General features: G+C 38.2%; 1 protein-coding gene across 1 annotated transcript in view; it reads right to left on the bottom strand.

The window, feature by feature from the left end:
• The window catches only part of PIEZO2 (piezo type mechanosensitive ion channel component 2), a 318,044-nt gene that overhangs the window by 58,559 nt on the left and 237,074 nt on the right, over positions 1–22,411 (bottom strand). Inside the window, exons 17-26 of the mRNA XM_061994704.1 lie at positions 22,067–22,108; positions 18,105–18,137; positions 17,507–17,769; positions 14,606–14,766; positions 13,532–13,708; positions 13,263–13,388; positions 10,370–10,570; positions 8,567–8,771; positions 8,346–8,447; positions 6,752–6,917 (exon numbers count right to left, since the gene is read on the bottom strand). Coding sequence (XP_061850688.1) covers positions 6,752–6,917; positions 8,346–8,447; positions 8,567–8,771; positions 10,370–10,570; positions 13,263–13,388; positions 13,532–13,708; positions 14,606–14,766; positions 17,507–17,769; positions 18,105–18,137; positions 22,067–22,108 — 1,476 coding nt within the window. The remainder of the gene's footprint in view (positions 1–6,751; positions 6,918–8,345; positions 8,448–8,566; positions 8,772–10,369; positions 10,571–13,262; positions 13,389–13,531; positions 13,709–14,605; positions 14,767–17,506; positions 17,770–18,104; positions 18,138–22,066; positions 22,109–22,411) is intronic.

Raw genomic sequence — 22,411 nt, 5'->3', positions numbered from 1 at the left:
GAATTTACTGAAATGCTTGCCAGGAAGCTGTGAGACAGAGCTATCTGAAATAAACCTGGCTCAGAGTGGGAAAGAGTGAGAAACAATTTGATGTTTTCAGATGCCTTAAAATCTTGACTTAATATTGACTCAGTGACCTTTCAAATTAGAATATCTGCCAAAGGCAATACTGAATACTACGTAGAGCTAAACACTGTAAAACCAACTAATTCCTAGTTTCCCCAGGCATTTTCAGGGTCTGTTCACCCAGGCTGAAAAACTAGATTTGTCAGGAAACCAGGCAGGAAAACAGCACAATAGGAGCACAGATATACTAAGCCAACACATGTAAGGAGTAAATGAACAAAATGTACTGTATGAAGCCACATAAAAAGACCCCTGCTGCTTGGTGTTCTCAAGCTCAGAATTTTCTAGGAGTATGTATTTATAGTCCTACATTTATAGGCTTGTATTATAAATTTCACTTGCCAAAGCCAACCAGAGAAGCATTTAACAAAAGGTAATGAGAAAGCTCCTTTATTTCCCACAAACATTTAAGAAATTTACGTCCTACTGCCTATAAAACTTAAGAATGTCATGACTCTAGAGATGCTACTGGGTTTTAGGTGATAAAACGTTAACAAAGAATCAGTACACACTATGAAAAATAAAGAAGCACAAGACATGAGTTAAACAGGTCTTTACTAACTTAATATGTGCTGGAAATGGTGCTCTCACTGTTTCTCCAGAATAAACAACTATAGCTTTTAATAATATCTATTAATGCGAGGATGGCTAAAACGAGATCATCTTCCTGACACTGCTCTAACAATCACAGTATTTCAAAAATCTTGTCCTCTGCTACCAAACAAATGCATCAGCATCTTTTGAAAAAAGCCTCAAATGGAACTGAATTGATCAAACAAACAGCAATATCTTAATACTCTTCAATAATGGGCTCTCACTCTTAGCAACAACTGGAACTGTCTGGATCCAAACTTTCCAACATATACACATGGCATTTGGTTGAGTCACAATCCAACACCAGATAACACTCTCAGATTAAATCTTCCAGAAATTAGAGAGAATGTGAAATGGAATGCATTAATTTAGCTATTTTATCACTGTGATGTCAACCATTTGCTACATTTATTAGTCATAGTAAACACATCTCTTCTTTTAATTATCGAAATATATATTAAATATGATAACATTGGATGTCTCTAAAATAAAAAAGCAACAAAACAGGATCAAGTCATCCAGGACACACCCAAGCAACGAATATCACCCAACCATCCCAGGTACCTCTGTGCTGACTCAAGAACAATGCCACACTGAACACAATGGAGAGAACTACACTGAAGTAGTCTCGAGTAGACAAAAACACTCCTGAAATCACACTTCTTTCAGTCACAATATGCCAAAACTCCTTGTCTGTTACAGTGTGAAGTCACATATCTTCTCAATTTTCATTATTTATGATATAGGTCAGTCAAATGCTATAAGAGCAGGAATGAAGATGTGTCTTGGCAGGAGAGTTCTCAACATACTGCCTCTCAAATCACTTGACACATTCTCAGATGTAAATCTTTAAATTCCACCTTGAACCCTAGAAATTTATGAAGTGAGGAGTTTCAGTTTCTTGCTCTGGAGATTACAATGCAACAGTGGGAGGCCAATGCACACAGTCACTCCAACACCTAAAAAGGCCCTACACAAACCTAGAAGGTCAGTAAACGTGTTTACCCTCTGAAAATTTCTTCATAGACAGCAGAAAGTGCTTAGTCTTGGATAGCATACACCATATTTTTTATGCTTTCACTTCAGACCGCATAGATCATTAGTTTAATGCAATGTAAACCTTCCAAACCTCATCTTCTAAGTGGTCTTTAAATCTACATCTAGTCACAGCGAGAAGAGGCCACCCTCAGGATGTGGTATTTGACAATATGCTAGGAAATCTGAGCAGCTGCTTCTCAAGGAGACAGTCCCACTCCCCTTCATCCCCTCAGCTTACTGTTCCAGCCCCTTCTTTGGCTCTTTGAATTGGTTTCAAGTAAAAAAAAAATTGCAAAAGCCTATTTATTTTGGTGAAAGACAGAAGGAAGGGATACTCTTTTGACCATTCAGCCTATGAACCAATTCACTGCTGGTGTGATGAATGCAAAGGTGGGAGAGTGTAGCTGGAGGCCAGGAATACAGCCACACATTTGAAGAAAATTAGCCACACCACCAATGTACCAAGAACATGAAACCATGACTTTTGCTAGCATGATAACCTCTGAATCAGAAATAATACAGAAGAAATCTGAAAAATGAATGAAAAATAAAAAATGTTGATTTGCCAACTATGTCATTAGCAGAACCCATTGATACTCTGGACTACATTTTGGAAAAAAATTATTGTATCTCTTTGCTCAAAATCAAGGGAGACAAAGTCTCAAGTCCATTCCACTTATCCATCAAATGTATTGTAACCTCAGATGGCTCTCCATATGAAACAATTCGCTGTTCTTTACTAAAGCTTTATTGGTCTTATCATGATTGCTTCAATATTTTATTTCCGCTGGAATTAATTTTTAGCTGCAATACAATCCAGACTGTTGCAATAAGATTGTCCTCGGTATAGTTTTCTTTCCTGCATGTTTCATGATGGCCAGTCTAGTGTCCAGATCTCTTCTTAAAGGCACTGAGACATGCTGATGCTGCAGCTGGTAATACCTTTGTGGAAAGATGTTTATTTCAGCCAGCCCTTTGAAGTTTAGGGAAAGAACACACTTCTGCCTAAATGCCAGTGAGAATCTATTGTGCTGTTGCCTCCACCCCCAAAGCCTTTCCCAGTAGCTCCATTTCAGCCCTCAGAAAGCAGTTTAATTGATTTTCCCTTTGCCAATAGCAACATCAAACCTTCTGAAAATCAGGTCATTTATTTCAATGGACTTCTTAAAATTTCTTGTGGATCTTATAACTCAATCCCTACTACGTTTGTCAAGCCCTCTCTCAGGACAGCTATTACTTTCACTCTCTTAGCAGTGAGGTCCTTCCTTTATGCTTATATCTGCTTTAGAAATTTCCAAATCCAAAGCTGTGTTACCTGTGGAGACTCATTTTATTAGCAACAAATGTTTATCTGCTTTATACAAAATATATGACAGGATGCCTGTAATGATTTTCAGATCCTCTCACATCAACCTAAGTTAGAAGAAGCTTAGTTTCAAGAAAGGCATTACAGCTGCCTTTGAGAGACTTCAACCAGACTCACCTGGTTACAGTTCCCAGGGAACAATTCAATGTCTGGCGATTAACATTGTTTCTGCTCTTAAGAATAAAAACGTAGATTACAATCCTGATTTTTTTCCCTGTCAATGTCTAGGGGAATGTCTGAAAATTGCTTGGGAACTGAAACAAGGATTTTCCAGCACTAGAGACTGTGGGAAAGGATTATCCTCAGTGAAGTCACTTTAAATCCTTTTTCATTTTAAAATCTCCTATTCCTCATTTTTTATTTCTGTTTCAAAGGCTTTTGGTTGTATTCTCCCTTGGGGTCAAGCACATATCCCCTGAGAAATCTGGGGGTGGAAAGAAGAAAATTTCAGGAAATCTTTTCCTTAGACTGTATTTATCATTGTTGAGCTCAAATATTTCTCCAGAGAAAAGAATATTAAGCATTTGGAATATATTCTTCCTCTACTGTTTATACTGCAGTTAAAAGCTTTTTATCTATGCCTACTAGAATAGTGAGCAACTGGCATCTTCTCAAGGGAACAGATACATCAGAAAGGATGCTTTGGTCCGCAATGGCCACTTCTTTCACATGGCAGTAAATACACATCATGCTTCTCAGAAAACACATGAATACTGAGCATCATTTTTTTAATGATTGGTAATTTATTCATAACTAGGTTGTCTTCACTTATTCGTTTGGCTCTGACTGACTTCTGGAGTAATGCCACTTTTTATTTCATTTGCTTGGATAAGCTTTGAACACAGTTCTTGTCCACCTTACTAAATATTTAGATAATTCTGAAACTTCTATGGCAAAGCACAATAAATGTTTTTAAAGTCATTTCAGTTCCAAATTGTCTTGGATGGAGGCCAACTACATACATTTTCTTCTGAGGTGTATCTTTGGTGGATTCTCCAGAGCTTGAGAGTTCCTCTTTATAAAGATTTACAACTCCTAATAAAAGATTCAGTCACTTTAAGAGACTGTCTAGCCATTCCCTGATGCTTCTTTAGAGTAAATTAGACATTTAAGATCGCATATGTGCAGTGCAACCTCTTAAAAATATAATCTAAAGTCTGGGAAAATCTGCATTGTAATGAAAGCATTGAAGGAGATACTTAAAGGCTCAAAGAAAGGAAAAATGTCAACAGGAACACAAGATCTATCATGCAGTTTATACTAACAGAAGGTCTGTTTATATCTATATACACCGTTCTACAAGTACGTTCCCATTACAGAGTCAGGAGGCTAACACTATAGATGAAAAAAAGAAGTTACAGCTTACCTGCCTGAGCAGGATATAATAAAGAAGAGTTTCCTCTGTTCCTGAAATGAATAGGTTTTCTATTCATTTTATGGATTTTTCAAACAAAAATCTCCCTGTCCTGTTTCTTTCTCTGACTTGTTCTTTTCATTCTACTACTCATTCACGCAACATAAAACTATCACATGAAACAGTCACACAGATTTCTGTATTTAGCTGGAACAAATATAAAGTGATCACAGTTTATTTGTTCAGCTCACCACTACTAACAGGATTCTTTGGTTTTCTGGGGTGGGGTTTTTTTGTAGTCTTCACCAGCAATATTACTTACTGCTTAGCACAAGTTGCAAACTCCTAGTTAAATGGTTGCATACCATTAATCATCTATACACATGTCTATTTTGTCAGCCCATGCCAAACAGTGTATTTCAAGGGATGTGATGTCACCAATGACTTTAAGCTGATGCATACCATGTACATGAATCAAACTACAGAATTTAAACCAAATGATCATGGAGAGGCAGCAGGCCAGTTCAGCTTGGACTTCAGTTCAGCTTGGACAGTCCAAGCTTTCCATGATAAACCTGACTCTGATTTCCATCCAAAATCTTCAACGAAAATCCTCTGTGCTTCAAACATTTCATGCTCAGCCATTTGGGTATGTCTTCAATTGACAACCAGAAATACCTATCAGATTTCAGGGAACTTTGAAAAGATGCCAAAAGAGGCTGGTTTTAAATAGCAGTGATTTTCTTGCCTCTTTTTCCCTTCTGAAGATAGTCTTAAAACACACTCCTATCATTAACGAGAGTATTTTTCCTTTTTTTTTTCTTTTTTTTAAATGAACTAAAGAGGGAAAAGTCAATCTTTTCCTTCTGCGAGCAGCTGTTTCAACAGTGATGGTCTTCGTCAGAGACCAGATCAGCGTGCCTAATGCAATTGCTGTACTAGCTTTTGCTAAGATGGACACCATCACAGCTCAAGAAATAAACTCAGCTATTTCTCCCTACACATTCCTCTCAACCAAGACGTATTTGGCAGACATCTTTTGGAAAGCATCCTCATTTGATTGAGCATTTTGAAGAAAGATTATGACTTCTCTCCTTCTGCTTATATTACTGAATCTAGAGCATTGGATTCATTGTGTAGACTGCAAATGCTCAAGAGGAGAACTGTTCACCCTTCACCCAGGAGTGACTATAAATCTCTGGACAAATGAGTGCATTGACTGTATTTCATTGGTCTTTTCTTCAAAGCTATTTCAAGATACATTTGGCCACTATTTCTAACAGAAACATCAGGATCGGCTTAAAGATGTTGAGAACAGTTTCTGGTGATAGCACTTCTCTGGCAAAAGTTTATCAGCATAAGGGAGATTTTACTAAATAGTTTGATTTTTTAAAATCCCTCTCACATTCAGATATCTGTTTGTAACATGCATTCCTAAAACAAAGACCTACTGTATCAAAACACAATAGCTAAGAAATCTTACTCTTCCCATTTATTCTTGTAAAACTGCATCAAGCTTCCAGAGACAACTTCAACTAAGAGTATGTACAGCAAAACTCAGAATGGTTGAGCTACTGTGTTTGCTGGAATGACCACATAGGAATGGCTCCACTCTTTCAACACCACTCAGAACAGACTGTCACAGGGTCTGCTCCATCTGCTCCCTTTTTATATTATTCATCTTCCTAACCTTAAATGCAATGTTGAGAAAGAGGAAGACACACTAGTTGTCCTTCCAAGGCACTTTTAAGGTTCTTATGCCCAGATGAAAGAGCACAAAGGACGGTCTCTTAGAATATTATTTTGATTTTACTTACACGACAACTCAGCAGGACCTGACTGATGATTTTGTGAGGTTAAACACGTGCATGGACAATTTCGACTACAGTGGATTCTTAACAAAACACTTGTGTTTTGGGGGAAGCCAGCATAGTGCTGATGTCCACCATAAACGCTGCCCCACAAGGCATGCATGGAGGTAATACATGGTTTTAGGCAAATTTATCTCTGAACATCTCTCTGGGGTGCACTTAAAACAATAAGCAGTGTTAGGAAGACTTGCTTTCATTTACTCTTTCCTAAACCAGAAACTGATTACACAGAAGTTAACTATTTGCTGTCTCATACAGCAGTAAAAGGCATGTTATGAAATGGGAAGCTAGATGAATACAAATTCCAAATAAAATTGGAAGATCTAAGAGTTACTTGCACACTAGAGAACTTTACAAAAAGCAAGTGCTGTATTTTCTAGATACTGAAGATTCAGTTCTTACCGGCAGTGAATGAAGTCAGGAACAGGATTATGCTGGCTAAAAGATGCTGCATCAAGATTCATGCAAATTTCCACATTGTCTCCAGCCATGATTCGTACTGCAGCTTTATTTTCATCTTCAAATGTCTGCCTTTGTAAGGATGCACACAGCAACAACATGAAATCATCTAGGAGAAAGCAGTGGTTGCAAGAAAAATTTCAGTCATTAAGTGTACATGGTGGTGCTCGCATATTATAACGTAATTACCAGACTCTTTTCCCACACTTTGAACTTCCAAGACTGTTCTATTTTCAATTAATTTAACACTGATATGAAATTTATTATTGCATTAAGTTTTTTTACCTGTCTTCTATGTTTTTATTGAGAAATAAATTAAGAAAGAGGAAAGAATTAAAATCTTTTTATGTTGCTTCCTTTAAAATCATAGAATTATACAATTGTTTTGGTTGGAAAAGACCAAAGAAAAAAACAAAAAGATCATCAAGTCCAATCACTAACTTCACACTGCCAAGTCTATCCCTGAACCGTATCCCTCAGCACCTCATCTATGCATCTTTTGAATATCCCCAGGGATGATGACTCTACCACCTCCCTGGGCAGCCCGTTTCAATCCCTAATAACCCTTCCTGTGAAAAAGTTCTTTCTAGTTCCTAACCTAAACCTTGAGGCCATTTTCTCTTGTTTTATCATTCATTACTTGGGAGAGAGACTGATACCCACCTGGCTACAACCTCCTTTCACGTAGTTGTAGAGCGCGATAAGGTCTCCCCTCGGCCTATTTTTCTCCAGACTAAACAACTCCAGTTCCCTAGTCACTTCTCAAAAGGCTTGTACTGTAGACCTTTCAGAAGCTCTGTTGCTCCAGACACTCCATAGCACCTCAATGTCCCTCTTGTAGTGAGGGGCCCAAAACTGAATACAGTATTCAAGGTGTGGCCTCACCAGTGCTGAGTACAGCAGCATAATCACTTCCCTAAACCTACTCATCACACTGTCCCTGATACAGGCCAGGATGTCATTGGCCTTCTTGGCCACCTAGGCACACTGCTGTCTCATGTTCAGCTGTCTGTTGATCAACACTCCCAGGTCCTCTTCAGTTTTCCAGTCTCTCTACCCTAAGCCTGTAGCAATGCATGGAGTTGTTCTGGCCCAAGTGTAGGACCTAGCACTTGGCTTTGTTAAATCTCATACAATTGGCCTCAGCCCATTGATCCAGAATGTCCAGGTCCCTCTGAAGAGCCTTCCTATCCTCAAGCTGATCTATGCATCCACTCAGTTTTGTGTAATCTGAAAACTTACTGAGGATGCACTCAATCCCCTTGTCCAGGTAACTGATAAAGATATTAAACAGAACAGGCCCCAACATCGATCCCTGGAGAACAGGGAAATGGGTATGGAAAAAAAACAGATGCAGAAATTAGAAATTCTTTGAATTTTTCTACTACATAAAAAGCCACGCTTAGTACACAAAGTCTCACAGAATATATCAGCTTGCTAATGAAGAATAAAAAAAAGGCTGAATTCAAATTACACTGTACAGATGTTTTAAGTAAAGGACATATAAACACTCACAACTATGTGCTAAAATACTTACAGACAAGGAAGACAGGGTTTGGTCTCACAATGAAATCTGGAAAGTATAACCACTTTATGATGTTTGAGTTGAAGTTGGCATTACCACTTCTCCATGGATAGTCTGTATGACAGAAGCATGCAAAAATATAAAAAAACATCCTTTTCTTCAGAATGCTTCTCAATTTTTGATTGCTTTTCTCTAAAACCAAGAACTAGTAATTGTATATAAAGTGTCCTTACCTTTACAAGGAGCAGGTGGGATGCCAATGCAAAGGAAGTACTGGAATGTAATGATACATGCCAGAAAACAGCAGTATTTTGGCCAGATCTCTGCAATAGCTTTTCTTCTACGCCGATACAACACAGCAATCAACCAGAAAGCATGAATCATGGCATAAAAATCCATTCGTTGACCAATAACATTCACTGATAAAAGGAAACACGTCTGGGAAAGATGTAAAGATACATAAGCAACATTTGAAACCTGACAGCAATAATAAACCTTTCTGGATCTTGACAAAATGTCTAGACACATGCTGGGGTTTACTGCAGGTACTCTGTGTAAACCAATATGCTGAAACAGTTTGTATGTCTTCGGTAGCCACCTTCCCCACTCCAACCCAATATCTCACATTTTCTATAACTTTCTATGAGTGCCAGCTATGTGAATACTGGACTAAGGCAGTTTTCTATTATATGATATCCAAAGATGATATGTGATATCTAACAGGAAGGAAAGAGTGTTGTAAGGTAACTTATATATTAAATGTTTAATTGTTGCCAAGCAAAAGAAACAGTATACAGCCATGTATTTTGACAGCACTTATAGATGTGAAAAAGAAGGGAACTTTTAAGAACTGCAACAACTAAACTGTATACTCATGTGGGAACCTGACAAAGAGGTATTTAGACCATAAAACATCTATTGGCTACAGAAAAATCCAGTCAATTCTTGTAAGGCATCTTTAGTTATCCATTATTCTGATGGCTCTGCATCCCAGAGCATTTCTTAATGTAGCCCCTTAATGTAGCCCCTTCACTCAGTGCCATGAAGCATGTTTTCAAACTTAGTGAATAATTCACAGTGAAAGACTTATTTAGTGCACTTCAGTATTTCGATTTTCTCTCTCCTCAAATAAGGAGCATGAGGTTAAGTTTATTTTCGAAAGGAAATATTTTGTCAATTAATTTTAATTTTCACTGATTCTCAATCCTCATGCTGACAGTGAACAGTTTAGTCTGTTTATCAGTAGTGTTTAAAAGATAGGTCATGAGCACCATTCTGATTAGATTTGGGATACATTAGCCTAGGAGTTGGTGTCTTCAGATACACATAGAAATTTGTAAAAAATCTCTATCCCTATAAATATTTTTTGAAGTACATCTCATGTGTTTGTGAACAAATGAGATAAGGGACCAGAGATGAAGCTTTTTCTGTTTCTCTTTTTTATTTTTTTTCCCCCAGCACTTGTTCAGCAACAGATTGTCTTCAAAGCAGGTTCCATTCTGATGTTTTCCTGATGGATTGGGTGAAGTAGATAGAAGGAATATATTAGCTGAGCCTAAACCCCCGTAGTCTGTGCCACTACTGCTGGCAAAAAGACAAGCAGCTCTTCCACTAAATGTCACCGACCAGATATTTAGGATATGTCATGGATCTTCAGAAAAATACCTTCAGGCCTTTGTACCTGCCTCTTCTAATTCTCTGTGTGTTTCTTGTCTACTGAAAAGTTCTTTTGAGAAAGACCTTTGTCTTACACTAGTGGAACAAAGCAGCAATAACCTTTTCTAGAGCTCTTGCTCTTGCAGCTTGCTAAATGATACAGTAACAGGAAAAAAAAGAGGATATATTTGTGAAGTAAGAGACAATGGCCTGCTAGACCCTGCTTTCTTCTTCTCCTCCTGCAGTCTCTGGTGTGTGTGGCTATACTGATAACTAAGAAGCATCCAGCCATCAAACATAATTCAAGCTAGCATTTAAAAACAACACAATCAAAAGGTTTGGAATGGCAGTCTAAAGAAAAATAGTATATAGCGATTTACCTCTAAACCAAATTTGTAGAAGAAATAGTTTATGAAATACTTGACACAGTTTATCAGTCCATCATCCAGATGTGCTCTCGTAATATCATGGAAAATGGTTTTAGTCACAGGTGCGGTAAGGTTATTTCGACATCTGTAGTACTCTTGATGACGGTAGATTGTAACTTCAAAAGCCAAAATAGCCAGCATCAGTAAGTTATTCTGTGGGAGAAACAATTGGAAGAATATTAAATAAAACCACAAGAAGCTATAACATTTTCTGATAAGCATAAATCCCTGAATACTTGAATGGATGCCACCATTGAGGGCTTCTGCACTCCAGTACACACTAGCACTTATTGCCAGCTTTTTTTTTTTTTTACTCATTAAAAAAAGTAAGTTTCCTACAACTTCTTGCATTTTGATTTTTAAACATATTGTCATTCAGAAGCAAAATTTCTATATAAAATAATACTACAATGAATGCTAGTTGTGGAAAGGATGGAGATGGAGAATGCATTGACCCATTCATGTGCCCTCTCACGTTCATAACTTCTCTTGATACATCACAGATTGCATTGCAGGGGAATGAGTATACAGCCAGAAATGCAGTCATGTGTGGGGCTTAACTGGCAAGTACTAACTTCCAAAACTGTAAGGATGATGACATATGAAGGAAAAGATGGTTATCAAGGGGAGTCAACATGGATTCGCTAAAGGGAAATCCTACTTGACCAACCTGATAGTCTTCTATGAGTGCATAACCAGCTAGCTAGATGAGGGAAGAGCAGTGGATGTCATCTACCTTGACTTCGTCAAGACTTTTGACACTGTCTCCCATAACATCCTCATCAGAAAGCTCAGGTAGTGTGGCTTGGATGAGTGGACAGTGAGGTGGATCGAGAACTGGCTGAATGACAGAGCCCAGAGGGTGATGATTAATGGCACAGAATCGAGTTAGAGGCCTGTGGCCAGTGGAGTTCCACAGGGATCAGTTCTGGGGCCAGTCTTATTCAATATCTTCATCAACAACCTCGATGAGTGGACAGAGTGTACCCTCAGCAAGTTGCCTGATGACACCAAACTGGGAGGACTGGCTGATTCAACAGAAGGCTGTGCTGCCATTCAGCAGGATCTCGATTGGCTTGAGAGTTGGGCAGAGAGGAACCTCATGAGGTCATGAGGTTCAACAAGGACAAGGGGAGGAACAACCCCATGCACCAGTACAGGCTGGGGATTGACCTGTTGAAGAGCAGCTCTGCAGAGAGAGACCTGAGAGCCCTGTCTGACAATAAACTGAACATTAGCCAGCAATGTGCAACCGTTGCACTATGACTAGTGCAACTGTACTAGTTTACTAGATACTCCTTTAAATGATCAGTCTATCTGGAAGTCTTTGTTCAGGTACAGCTCCTTTTCTCCCAAAACCAGATTGACTGAGATATAGTCTTGATTGGCTCTAAAATGACCTTTGTTTTTTCTCTTGGGAGAAAGACATGCCTTATACTCAATAGATGAGAGGCATTAATTAGCTTCAGAAGTTGGTTACAACTCAACAAACGTCCCTCAAGGAAGCCGTAACTGAAACGGTAATCTCTAAGCTTCTGTTCACTGAGAAATATTTGAGACAAGAATGACCTGAGATAGGTAAAACTGGCTTTTTTGTTGTTTGTGTTTGGTTTTGGTTGGTTTTAGGGTGAGGGTTTTTTTTGACAAAAAGTTGGTTTTGCTTTCTGTCTCTGGGCTTCCTGTTCTTGTTGGGGAGAGTTTTAGACATTCCATCATGCTCCTAACTTCAACACTGCAGACATTTTGAATGTCTGTTGTTAAAAGGCATAACAGAAACACACTGAGACTTGACACTTGAGACCTTCAGGTCTACCACTGAAGAGAATTTCTCTATGCAGAGGAGATTTCTTATTTGTTAATTCAATGAAAATTCCTTTAGAATAATTTCTAATCGCAAAGTATTATCTATTTATAGCTGTAAGTTTTTAGCATCAAGACAAACACCACTAGGGAACTCCACTCTTCGGACAGAACTCTTGGATCAGTAATTGCTCTTCCCCCACATATTCTTAATCATGGGACGTGAATGGCTAAGGGTATGAGAAGCAGAAGCACTACCAGGGCCTGATAGGTTGACTAGGGCCTGATAGGTTTGACTACAAGGTCTTCCATAAACAAAGCATACGGAGGTAAGCTCTCAGGGAAGAAAAGAGGAATAAATCTAGTTAGATCAAAACTCATTCAGTCAACAAATTTCTGACAACTTGAAACTGTGCATACAAATTTTTTTTTAATTATTTAAATTAAACAGAGACATGCAAGGTTCCCCCCAGGAGTTGGCAAATTTTTATTGTAAGTAGGAGGGTTTTTTAATCAAGAAAGGAATAATAAAACATTGCTGACAGGCATCAATCAAAAATAAGAAGAAAAACAAAAGACAGCCATTTACTAGTGTCTAAACAAATTACTCCCTTAACTCATTATATTTTCTAATTTGTGGTTTAAGTGTAAGCACTTAAAAAATTAACTGCTCATAGCATATACTGTCATTCCAGGCAATTATTCCAATTAGATCCATCAATCTTTTGGTACCTGAAAGCTATGTACCTTTTAATTACTTAAGAGTTCTTAAATAACACAAATTTTTAGAGTGCTTTTAACACACGGTAGAGTCAGAAAGCCATACTTCTACAGGAAGATTATCTTAATTGGTATCGAATCTCTTCTGGAAATGTCCTCTGTGACAGATATGGCTTTCTGCAATCTGTTCCCCTCTGTACGTCCCTGTTATCAATGCCTCGCATTACTTTTTTTGTGTATGTGTGGCAAATGATTTATTTCAAAGACATTGCTAATTCCATCACAAATATGAAAATATCTCAATACAGATAATTAAATAAGTTACCCTTAAGTACACAAGCAGGGGATAGGACTTCCTCAATCCAACCCACTCTGCAGGATCAACTGGCCCACTGTAGAGGACTGAGGTTTTGAGTTCTTCTAAATTGACCTTAGTTTCATTTTCTCCTGGCTAGAAAAAAAAAATGAAACAGTTTATTAAAACTGAGTGCTTCTCAGCTGAACTGTAGTTTTCACTACTTGATATGCTTCCTTTTGCTCTTCTTCACTGAAGAATGTATCAGTCAAATCTTTTTAATATGCACTTGTACTCACCAATGTACAGTTACTGGAAAAAGTGCTGGGATCAATAGATGTGAGCTGGTACAACATTTTGCAGACAATAATCACACACGTCCAAACAGTGCAGATACTTGATGCCAATGGGCGAAACTGAGCATATGGCAAAGCAAGAGCCCAGGCAATTAAAAACACAAAGTTAAACAGAGACACCTGAAATCACAAAAACAAGATGGAAATTACATGGAGTAATAAGGGAACTGAGAAAGTCTGGACTTTTCAATAGTAATTAAAAAACACAAAGGAAAAAGACATATAGAAACTGTGAGGAAAATACTGAAAAAATACAGTATTCACAATGACAGAAACATGAATTGGTATGTGAAAAATGAAAACAATTAATAGTTTAGGATGAATGTTATCTCCTACATAATATTAATACAATTGGACCCACAAAACTGTGTACCCACCCTACAAACAGATATGAAATATGAAGGACCATGTTCTGGTTTGGCTGCTTTAATACACAAAACAAGGAAGAAATTATAGACATCTGTGTGTCTGTGGAACCCACCATCATCCTCTTGATCTTTCTGCCCCCTAAAGATGTGAGAAAATTTTTTTTTGTGTGTGTGTGTGTGAATCCTGTTTTACTGCTCTGTTCAAGGAATGGCTATGACAGTTAAAAAACTCACACTGCCCACACCCGAGGCACAGCTAACTACAGCTTTTTTCTTTAGATATAGTTCCATGTTTCTTCAACACCAGATCTAGTTTAAGTTATTTTCCTAAATGTTCCTTCCCCACCCTTTTCTATACCCTCTGTTCCTGGATGATGCCCTCAGACAGCTTGACCATGGGAGGGACTGCATCTCTTTGAGTCCAAAGAAGTAGACTAGTAAAACTTTAATATCTGGAGAAAAGGGAAAGGGTGACAGGCAGATAGAATATCCTCGGAAGAAGATCATCTGACAAGCCCATCTGAATGCCACAATTCGACTGAGGTCTGACATGACAGAGGTGTCTCCCTACACTTGGGTATGCCACCACACAGCAGATGCTGACAAGCCTCCACCACAGGTAAGATTTTAACAGTGGGTGTTTACTTACCTCTTTCACTGTGACCCAGATAATGTAAGAGGAAACGATTTTGATGATGTGCAGCTCCAACAGCCACCACACAAAGACTTGCATCTTATGAAAATACTCCAGGAATTTCAAAAACAGCACTGTAAGGCGGTCAATCACCAGATGCCACTTGTTCCTTAAGTCTGCAGAGACGTTCAGCAGAATGATTGAGAGAAGAAAAACAGAAGGTAAAAAGGAATGCTCCGTTAGACAACAATGAGCTTTCTACCTCTCTTCTAGGCCTTAGTGTAAGACAGAAAGGAGGTTAAAGGTATGGCTCATTTGCTAACTAAGACAAAGTGGCATTGAGGCCCACTTAGCTATGGTGCTTCCCTTCTGACCTCATTCACTGAAAAGATTCCTCAGTTTAAAAGTAGTGGTGGTGGTTTCCCTTGCCAATTCTGCTTTTATTCCTCTCTAGTAGAGCCCTTCTTGGGCTCCATCTTCCTCCAATATCTTTGGACATATGCTTAGGGATCCCATCCATGGACTAGATCTGAGATGCTCCAGACCTGGCCCTTATCCAGCTCAGAAAAAACAGGATTTTGTTTGATGTTTGGAAGCTATGGACCTAGTCTGTTTTTAGAAAGCACAGACTACTGCTATTAAGAAAGCTTTTCAGCCAATGTGGAAGACATCCATGCACACTAGGAGGACTCTTGTCACATGGGTTTACATAGCTATACTGTAAAAGTCTTCCTATGTCAGTTATCTAAACTGCCTTGCAAATGGCACACCTATCTAGAGTGTGATTTGTGTCATTGTAGAACAGATATCTAAAACAGGAAAGGCAAGCTGCAGTTCAATTGAATATTTCTCTCAGTCAAAAAGAGAACTTTAGCAAGTTAAGATCCTGAAGCTGGGTGTACATATCCCTTCACAGGCAGTACTTTGCTAAAAAAAAAAAAATCCTCCTAAATAATACCTCAATGAGCAAGCATATGGCAACATCTATTACATATAAATAGATATGGAAACACATATGCTGAACAATGTTCTCTAACTGCCATATTTCCTTGTGGGCTGACATAAAACCAGGCTAGTATAATGTCTTTACACTGTATTAGAGGTTTCAGAAGGATTTTGGAGATGAGGAAGGATTTTGCATGCTCTGAGAACATTCTTGGAAAGATTTGTAAATGATATGTGTAAACACATAATTGTCTAAGCTGTAAAGATGCAAAGGAGTTACCAGTTTGTGTATGTAATTACTTTACATTATCTGGTTGTTTTATACATAAAGCAAACTGAGGGTTATTCTGTGCATGTTTGTGTGAAAAAATCACACGTACATTTGTGTGAAAAAGCTGATTTTTTGAATACTTGACAAGCAAATTCCAATTCTTTTTCTTCTACCCTTTTTCTCCAACTCAGAAAATGCTAATAAAAATGCTGAATAAACGTCATGTCAAAGTAATTACATTTGAATAATTAATTAAGCTACAGAATTCTAATCCTTCATGTGTACCCTTATAAGCCCAGTGAAGTGTATTTTCAGAAAGTCTTTATAGAATTAGATATTCTCACTCATTCTTTCTTTGCATTTATTTTAATTTGCAGTTACGACAATGCAAAATATATCCAGACAGTATCAGCTGAGTGCACCAGGGCAGGCAAGGCACTGCAGTGAGCTCTATCTAGCATGTCCAGGCACTATATGGACAGGAGATAAAATATAAGCTTGGCCACGTCCATTGAAACACTGTACCTCATCATGAAATAAAGCTTGCACATGTGAACATGTTAAAATGATGTTAAAACTCCAGCCATATGGCTAAGTAAAACCCATCTAACTCTCTGGTAAAAATAATGCATGTCCAGCTTGAAGATAGATCACACATGGCAAGCAGCACCTTGTGCTACTGTCAAGATCTGTGGTGCAGAGGGGGCCCAGGGAGAGGGCTGCAGCTCCCCACTTCCCTGCTTGCATGTGTCACTGCACCAGGTAACCTCTGGCCTCTGTTCTCAAGCCTTTCAAGCATGCAGGGATGACCAGAGTGAGACAAACTCATCACTCAGATTGCATGAGAGCTGCCCAAGAAAGTTTTCCATGAGCCAGGAACAACTCTGTGAGGGAAGATGTTGCAGTCAGGAAAGACAAATCCTTTCAGCTCAGCTTTCCTGGGGCAGCTAAGCCAGATGTGCTGCCATTCTGACTTGACAAAGACCCTGTCCCTATTTATGTGTCACAGTCTCTTGACACATTTAGAGCAACTAAATCTGTGGCAAGGTCATTTTCATTCAATACAGCTTCCTAGAGTTTCCCTGGTTTTCACTTATGACTCATATTTCAAACTGAGTTACAGAAATAATTCATGTTAGGAGTTCATCCTAACAATATCAAGGATGACAACATCAGTCTTACCCATGTCTGCATTTAAGTGTTTTTATGTTTATCTGGCATCAATTACACATTTCATATTTAGGAGTGAAAAATACAACACTAATGTGCACATGAATAAGGAAGAAAAGCCATTGTGACTTCTGGACTGAGTGCCTTGAAAGCATGTAGTATCAGAGATTAAAAATGTATGCATATTATATTTATTATAATGAGATTTCACTCTAAACAAGTTCTTGGGATTTTGTAACCTCCTACTAATCTGACTCAGATAACCCAGAAGAAAGAGGTAGGGGTTCTTTTGTTTTCATCCTCACAGCATCCTACAGAAACAGTACGATTTTTCCCTAGAAGAGACTTCAGCTCACTGAATATTTGACAAGTAGTCATCTGGTCAATTCAGACTCTCTTGGCAAAGACTGTATGTAAAATCAAAAGGGAAACCTGATGATTGAAGTGAGAAGGGATGACCAAAAATGAACCATCCATTACCCCTGTTAACAAAGGCTGAGGAAGGACAATTTACAATCTGCAGAGCTTACCTGTAGTTTCTTCTTCCTCTGATTCATTGTCTTCATCATCATCATCATCATCATCATCACCATCATCATTATCATCGTACTTTTCTTCATCTTCTTTTTCTTCTTCTTTTCCCTTTTCAACCCTCCCTTTCCCTCCCTCCCATTCTGGCTCTTCCATTCTTTTCTCACCAGCCTCTTCCAGCATTTTATCCTCTTCCTTTCCTCTGCCAGTTGCTAAATTCATCATAGTTATGTCAGGCAGGCTTCCATCTTGGTGCACCAGTCTGTTGGTAAATAGTAGCATGTCAGCAATCTGATCAGTAATGAGATTTTATTCTTTTTCAGGATGTATAATTAGAAAAAAAAAATCATGGAAAATGCCTTAGAAGTGGAAAAGTTAATGATTCCGGTACTTTCTCCAAACACATACTGCAAATTGAGTTGGAATGTATTAGTAACTATGTCTCACTCAGATACTAATGGTTAGTTAGTAATGAGTGGTATTGACACTTAAACTTGACATTTTCCCCACTGGAGAAAATGGTCAGAGTTTAAGATGTAGAAGCATGAAATGACATTGTTTAATAGGACACATTTCATGACTTCATAGGGGACTTACTCATTTTGGTGGTTTGGTATTTTTTTCTTGAGGCTGCTCAAAGTAATTGGAACAGAAAGAAAAAGGGAGATGAGAACAGAGGGGTTACAGAAGAAGGTCAACGACAAATATGTCATGCTACATCACAAGTCATAAAGCATTCTCCTGCTCCATCTGCAGAAGCCTTTTGATGCCAAGAGCATGCCATCATGACATTCACAGGGCGCTTCTATAAAGAAACATGAAATTGCAGCACAGATGGAAAGGGGGCAACCTATTTACACCAGTACTAAACATGGTCAATACTGTATCATGCTGTCAATAATGGAGTTGACTCATCATAGTATCTGATTGATTAAATGCGTTTCCACTTCCTTCCAATTGAAAGATGCAGCTGGGAAGCCAGGGAATTTGCAAATTCTCTTCCAGCTATAGGTTTGGGGAGACACAAAAGCAAAAGTTCCATTGCTGTGGCTTCAGTATATTTTATCAAGGCTGTCTTTGATAGTGCCATTCATTCTCTTTCTCTTTTCTGCATTCCAAAGAGAAATTTACTTAGATTTATGTCTCTTACCAAGTCTATTAATAATTTTCAGACTACTGAAACTGGGTAACACAGTATTTCTCTATTGCCATGGTGCCTTTTTTTTTTTTTTCTGAGATTTATTCAGAATATATAATACTTTCTTTACTGGCTTCAGATATTTTCTTTTTTTTTCTTTCTCACTATGCTGTTGAGACTCACCTTCCATATTTGCAAAACTCCTACTTTTCCTAATTCTCTGATCCCATGTGCTTTGCTCAGCATACTACTTACACCCGTAAGTAGTCCCTTCAAATGTGACTTCTTTCAATAATGTCTCCCTTTGGAAAGTGCATTATCTATCTGTATGATCAGGTCACTAAATGTTTAGTTATGCTATGGAAATTACTACACACAGTATACTTTCATGCACTTGTTAGACTGTTCCTGGACTAGAGTAATTCAACATTAAAATGCTACAGTGCCATTTCAAGATCATAACTTTTTCATGATGTGAAAACAAGAAATTCTGTGAGTTTTTCACAGGATTTTTACAGTTCAAAAAAATAAAAAGTCTAGATTTATCCATCTGATCATTACAAAATAAGAGCATAGGCTAAGAAGTTAACAAGAAAATAAAACAATTAGAATTATTTTTCAAGTATTTGGGAGTTACAGTTTCTTCAAGATGGACACTTTGGTGGCTCAAATGAGGGAACACCCCCACAAATTTGAGTAAATAATCCTGAAGTCAAAATATCATACCAATCATAAAAAAAAAAAAAAAAGATGGTTTACAGTCTAACAAGACATTCTAGTATAAATAAATACATTCATGATAATCATAGAATCATAGAATGGTGGGGTAATGATTATTAAAATCCCTCATCATGGTTCGGACAATAAACCTGAGTGTCCAATAACCTGAAAATCTCTTAAAAATATATTCAGTAGCTTTGGCTACTAGAAATAGGTCTTTTTGTCCATTACAATATTTTTTTTTCATATTTAAGCTAGCACAAAAAATAAAAGGATATTCAAATACCTGTAAGATGTCTAAACAATAATATTTCCTAAAATGATGTAATCTAACTTTGCATATCCACCTAAAATCCTAATAACATACCAAATCAGACAGTCATGGTTTAAAGAAGAGAGAATGAACTTTCAGTTCAGTTCAAACATTATAGAGATGATGTTACTATAAATCATCACAGCCCTTTTAAAAGGCAATGCTCTATGAAATGAAAGTATCCATACTATCAGATGAGTTTTGCACACGTACAATTACACTCATTTTAATGAGATATCTTCCCAATTGATTTTTATAAGGGAAAAATATGCATTCACACTGGTGTAAATCAAGGACTTAACGACTTACCTTAGTGTAAGCTGGACAGAGACACAGTAACCCTATAGGATTTTGTATGAAAGAATTCATCTTTCTCTCATTCATATAGCTCCCATTCATATCCAAGAGAACCAGAAGGTGATGGAGTTATAGAGATGGGTACATGCAACATATATACCTAATAAAGCCTGAGTATGAGTTTAGTTTTAAGTATGTCAGCACTTAGTTCTATCACCATGGGTAGGCTTGAGCACGAGACTGTGTGCGCAGGAGATCCAAGGCTAGATTAAAAGCCCTGTCCCCTCTTCAGAAAGTTAGTCTGCTTGGAATCTGAAAGTACAGCCACTAATACTCTTAACTGAGAGCCTTTCTTATCCTCAAACTCATTAAACAGGGTATCAATAGTAAGAAGTATACTGGTAGATCTAGTTTTAGGTATCACAGCAATTTAAGAGGCAGTAAAATCAGGCATGTGCCTCAGTTCATGGACTGGACTCCTAGCACTTTGATCTACTTGTAATTTGCCAGAGCAGAAGATTAATTAATAACAACTTACTGGATGCATTATGAAGCATCCTTTGCTTTTGATAATTTTTAGCAAACAGTTTATGAACTGCTTGAAACTTTCTGGCTCAAAACAATTTCTCAAGTGTCTGTCATGCACAGCCTTAATGGTGGAAAGCTTTCTGCCTTGCAGGACATTAGTAACCCATCTCCTGAATATTTGGTGTGCAGGGTTCAAACTGAGCACATAGTGCATACTTCTATTGGCAGGACATTGAGTGTTTTCCCTGTCCTTGCAGTCAGGATGGCTGCCTGCATTCAAGGCCAGCTGGCTGACAAAAGTTGCGGAATGTGGACAGGCCAGGAAGCCTCAGACCAAGTGGTCCTTCTCCTTTCTTTGGGAGCTGTTTTTGCACACAGGCTCTTGCCCCTACACCAGAGCTGCATGGCACCTGTGTCTGTTCCTGCTCTCACGCCTCACTGACCCTAAGCCTGGCACATAGACTGACTCCCTGCCTTCACCCCCTATCTGGATCATCTCTATGGACCTGCTCAGAGCTCACCAGGTTGTGTCTGACACTCATTACTGTCTCCAGATCTGGTCTTCACCCTCAGTTGTTGGTTCCTGGCCTTGCTGGCTTGCCTGCCCCCCACTGAGCCACCTGCCTTCACTGCTCCCTGACACATGGCCTTTCCATAGACAAGATTTCCAACTCTGGTGAACTTTTAAGAACCCTGGCCTAAACTATGTGATGACATTTGAAGACGGAGTGCAAACATGACACATAAATTAACATTGTTAGAGCAGGTAATCACAAATATCTAAACAAGGGACTTTCTTGGCTTTTCTGTTTATATTCTGTAGTGACAACAAACTCAGAAATCCTTCTATTCTTGGATATGATTAAACAAAAGCCCACATTTACTCCAGTCAAATATTTTGAAAGAAATCTACTTTATGGAACTGTTTTCAAGATGCCATTTATAAAGGGATGATGATGGCAACAGGGGCTTTTGTAGTTTGGATCCAGTAGCACCCAACTCAGCCCATGAACTAACAGCCTTAGTATACACCAGTTTCAGTGGACTGCATGTTCCATTTATGTATCTGGATAGGGAAATCTCAGACCGTACAAACTCATAATACATATCTCACATTTAATTGACCCGTCCCCTAAATTCTCTTTTTTTAGGTGCTTGTGAGGAACACAGGGACATGTGTCTATGTGTGCATTGTGTACATGTGTGTGCATGCAGGCATGCATCTTTTCATGCACAAACAAAGGGTAAATAAACGAGTCTCCTCAACCAAGCCTCATCTGCAGCCAATTACAAATAGCATCAATTATTCCTATATTGAGCCATGGGCAAAAATTAAGAAAAGAATTCCCATCTGGGAGATGAACTCACAACATATAAATATGCAGGAGAGATGTGTTAACTGCTTCATCAGCTTTAGGACACTATATCACCTGAACAACATTATCTCCCTGCTTGCTTCACAGTACTGTGCACCAAGAACATACTTTGTTTTAAGGCAATTAAAGAGTAACAAAAAGTTGAGGTATATCTGTTTTAAAAGAAAGGAAGAGTTGAAGTACCCACCTATTAATTATTAGATAAACACGGCCATTGACTTTGGCATGGCTATGAGGTAGGAGATGAAAGCACAAGAATGCATGAGATGAAAATGGGAAATGAATTAGAGAGAGAGAAAAGGAAACCGTTAAATAGAAACGAATGCATTTTCCTGTCTACCAAGAGAGACACATTGTTGTAGCAGAGCATAATCTGATAGTTTAACACATACTATGCAGTGAAAAGTCTAGGAAACTTATAAATTCAATACTTCAACATTTAGACTATATGTAACTTCATTTAGAACAAGTACTTTTCATAGTCTCCAAAATGTGCTTTATTTCAAGTAAGCCTTAAAATATCCATATTTTT

The sequence above is a fragment of the Colius striatus genome, chromosome 4 (genome assembly GCF_028858725.1).
Source record: "Colius striatus isolate bColStr4 chromosome 4, bColStr4.1.hap1, whole genome shotgun sequence".
Taxonomy (NCBI): Eukaryota; Metazoa; Chordata; class Aves; order Coliiformes; family Coliidae; genus Colius; species Colius striatus.
Note: the sequence above shows the minus strand (reverse complement) of the source record. Positions and strands in the feature narration are given on the sequence as shown.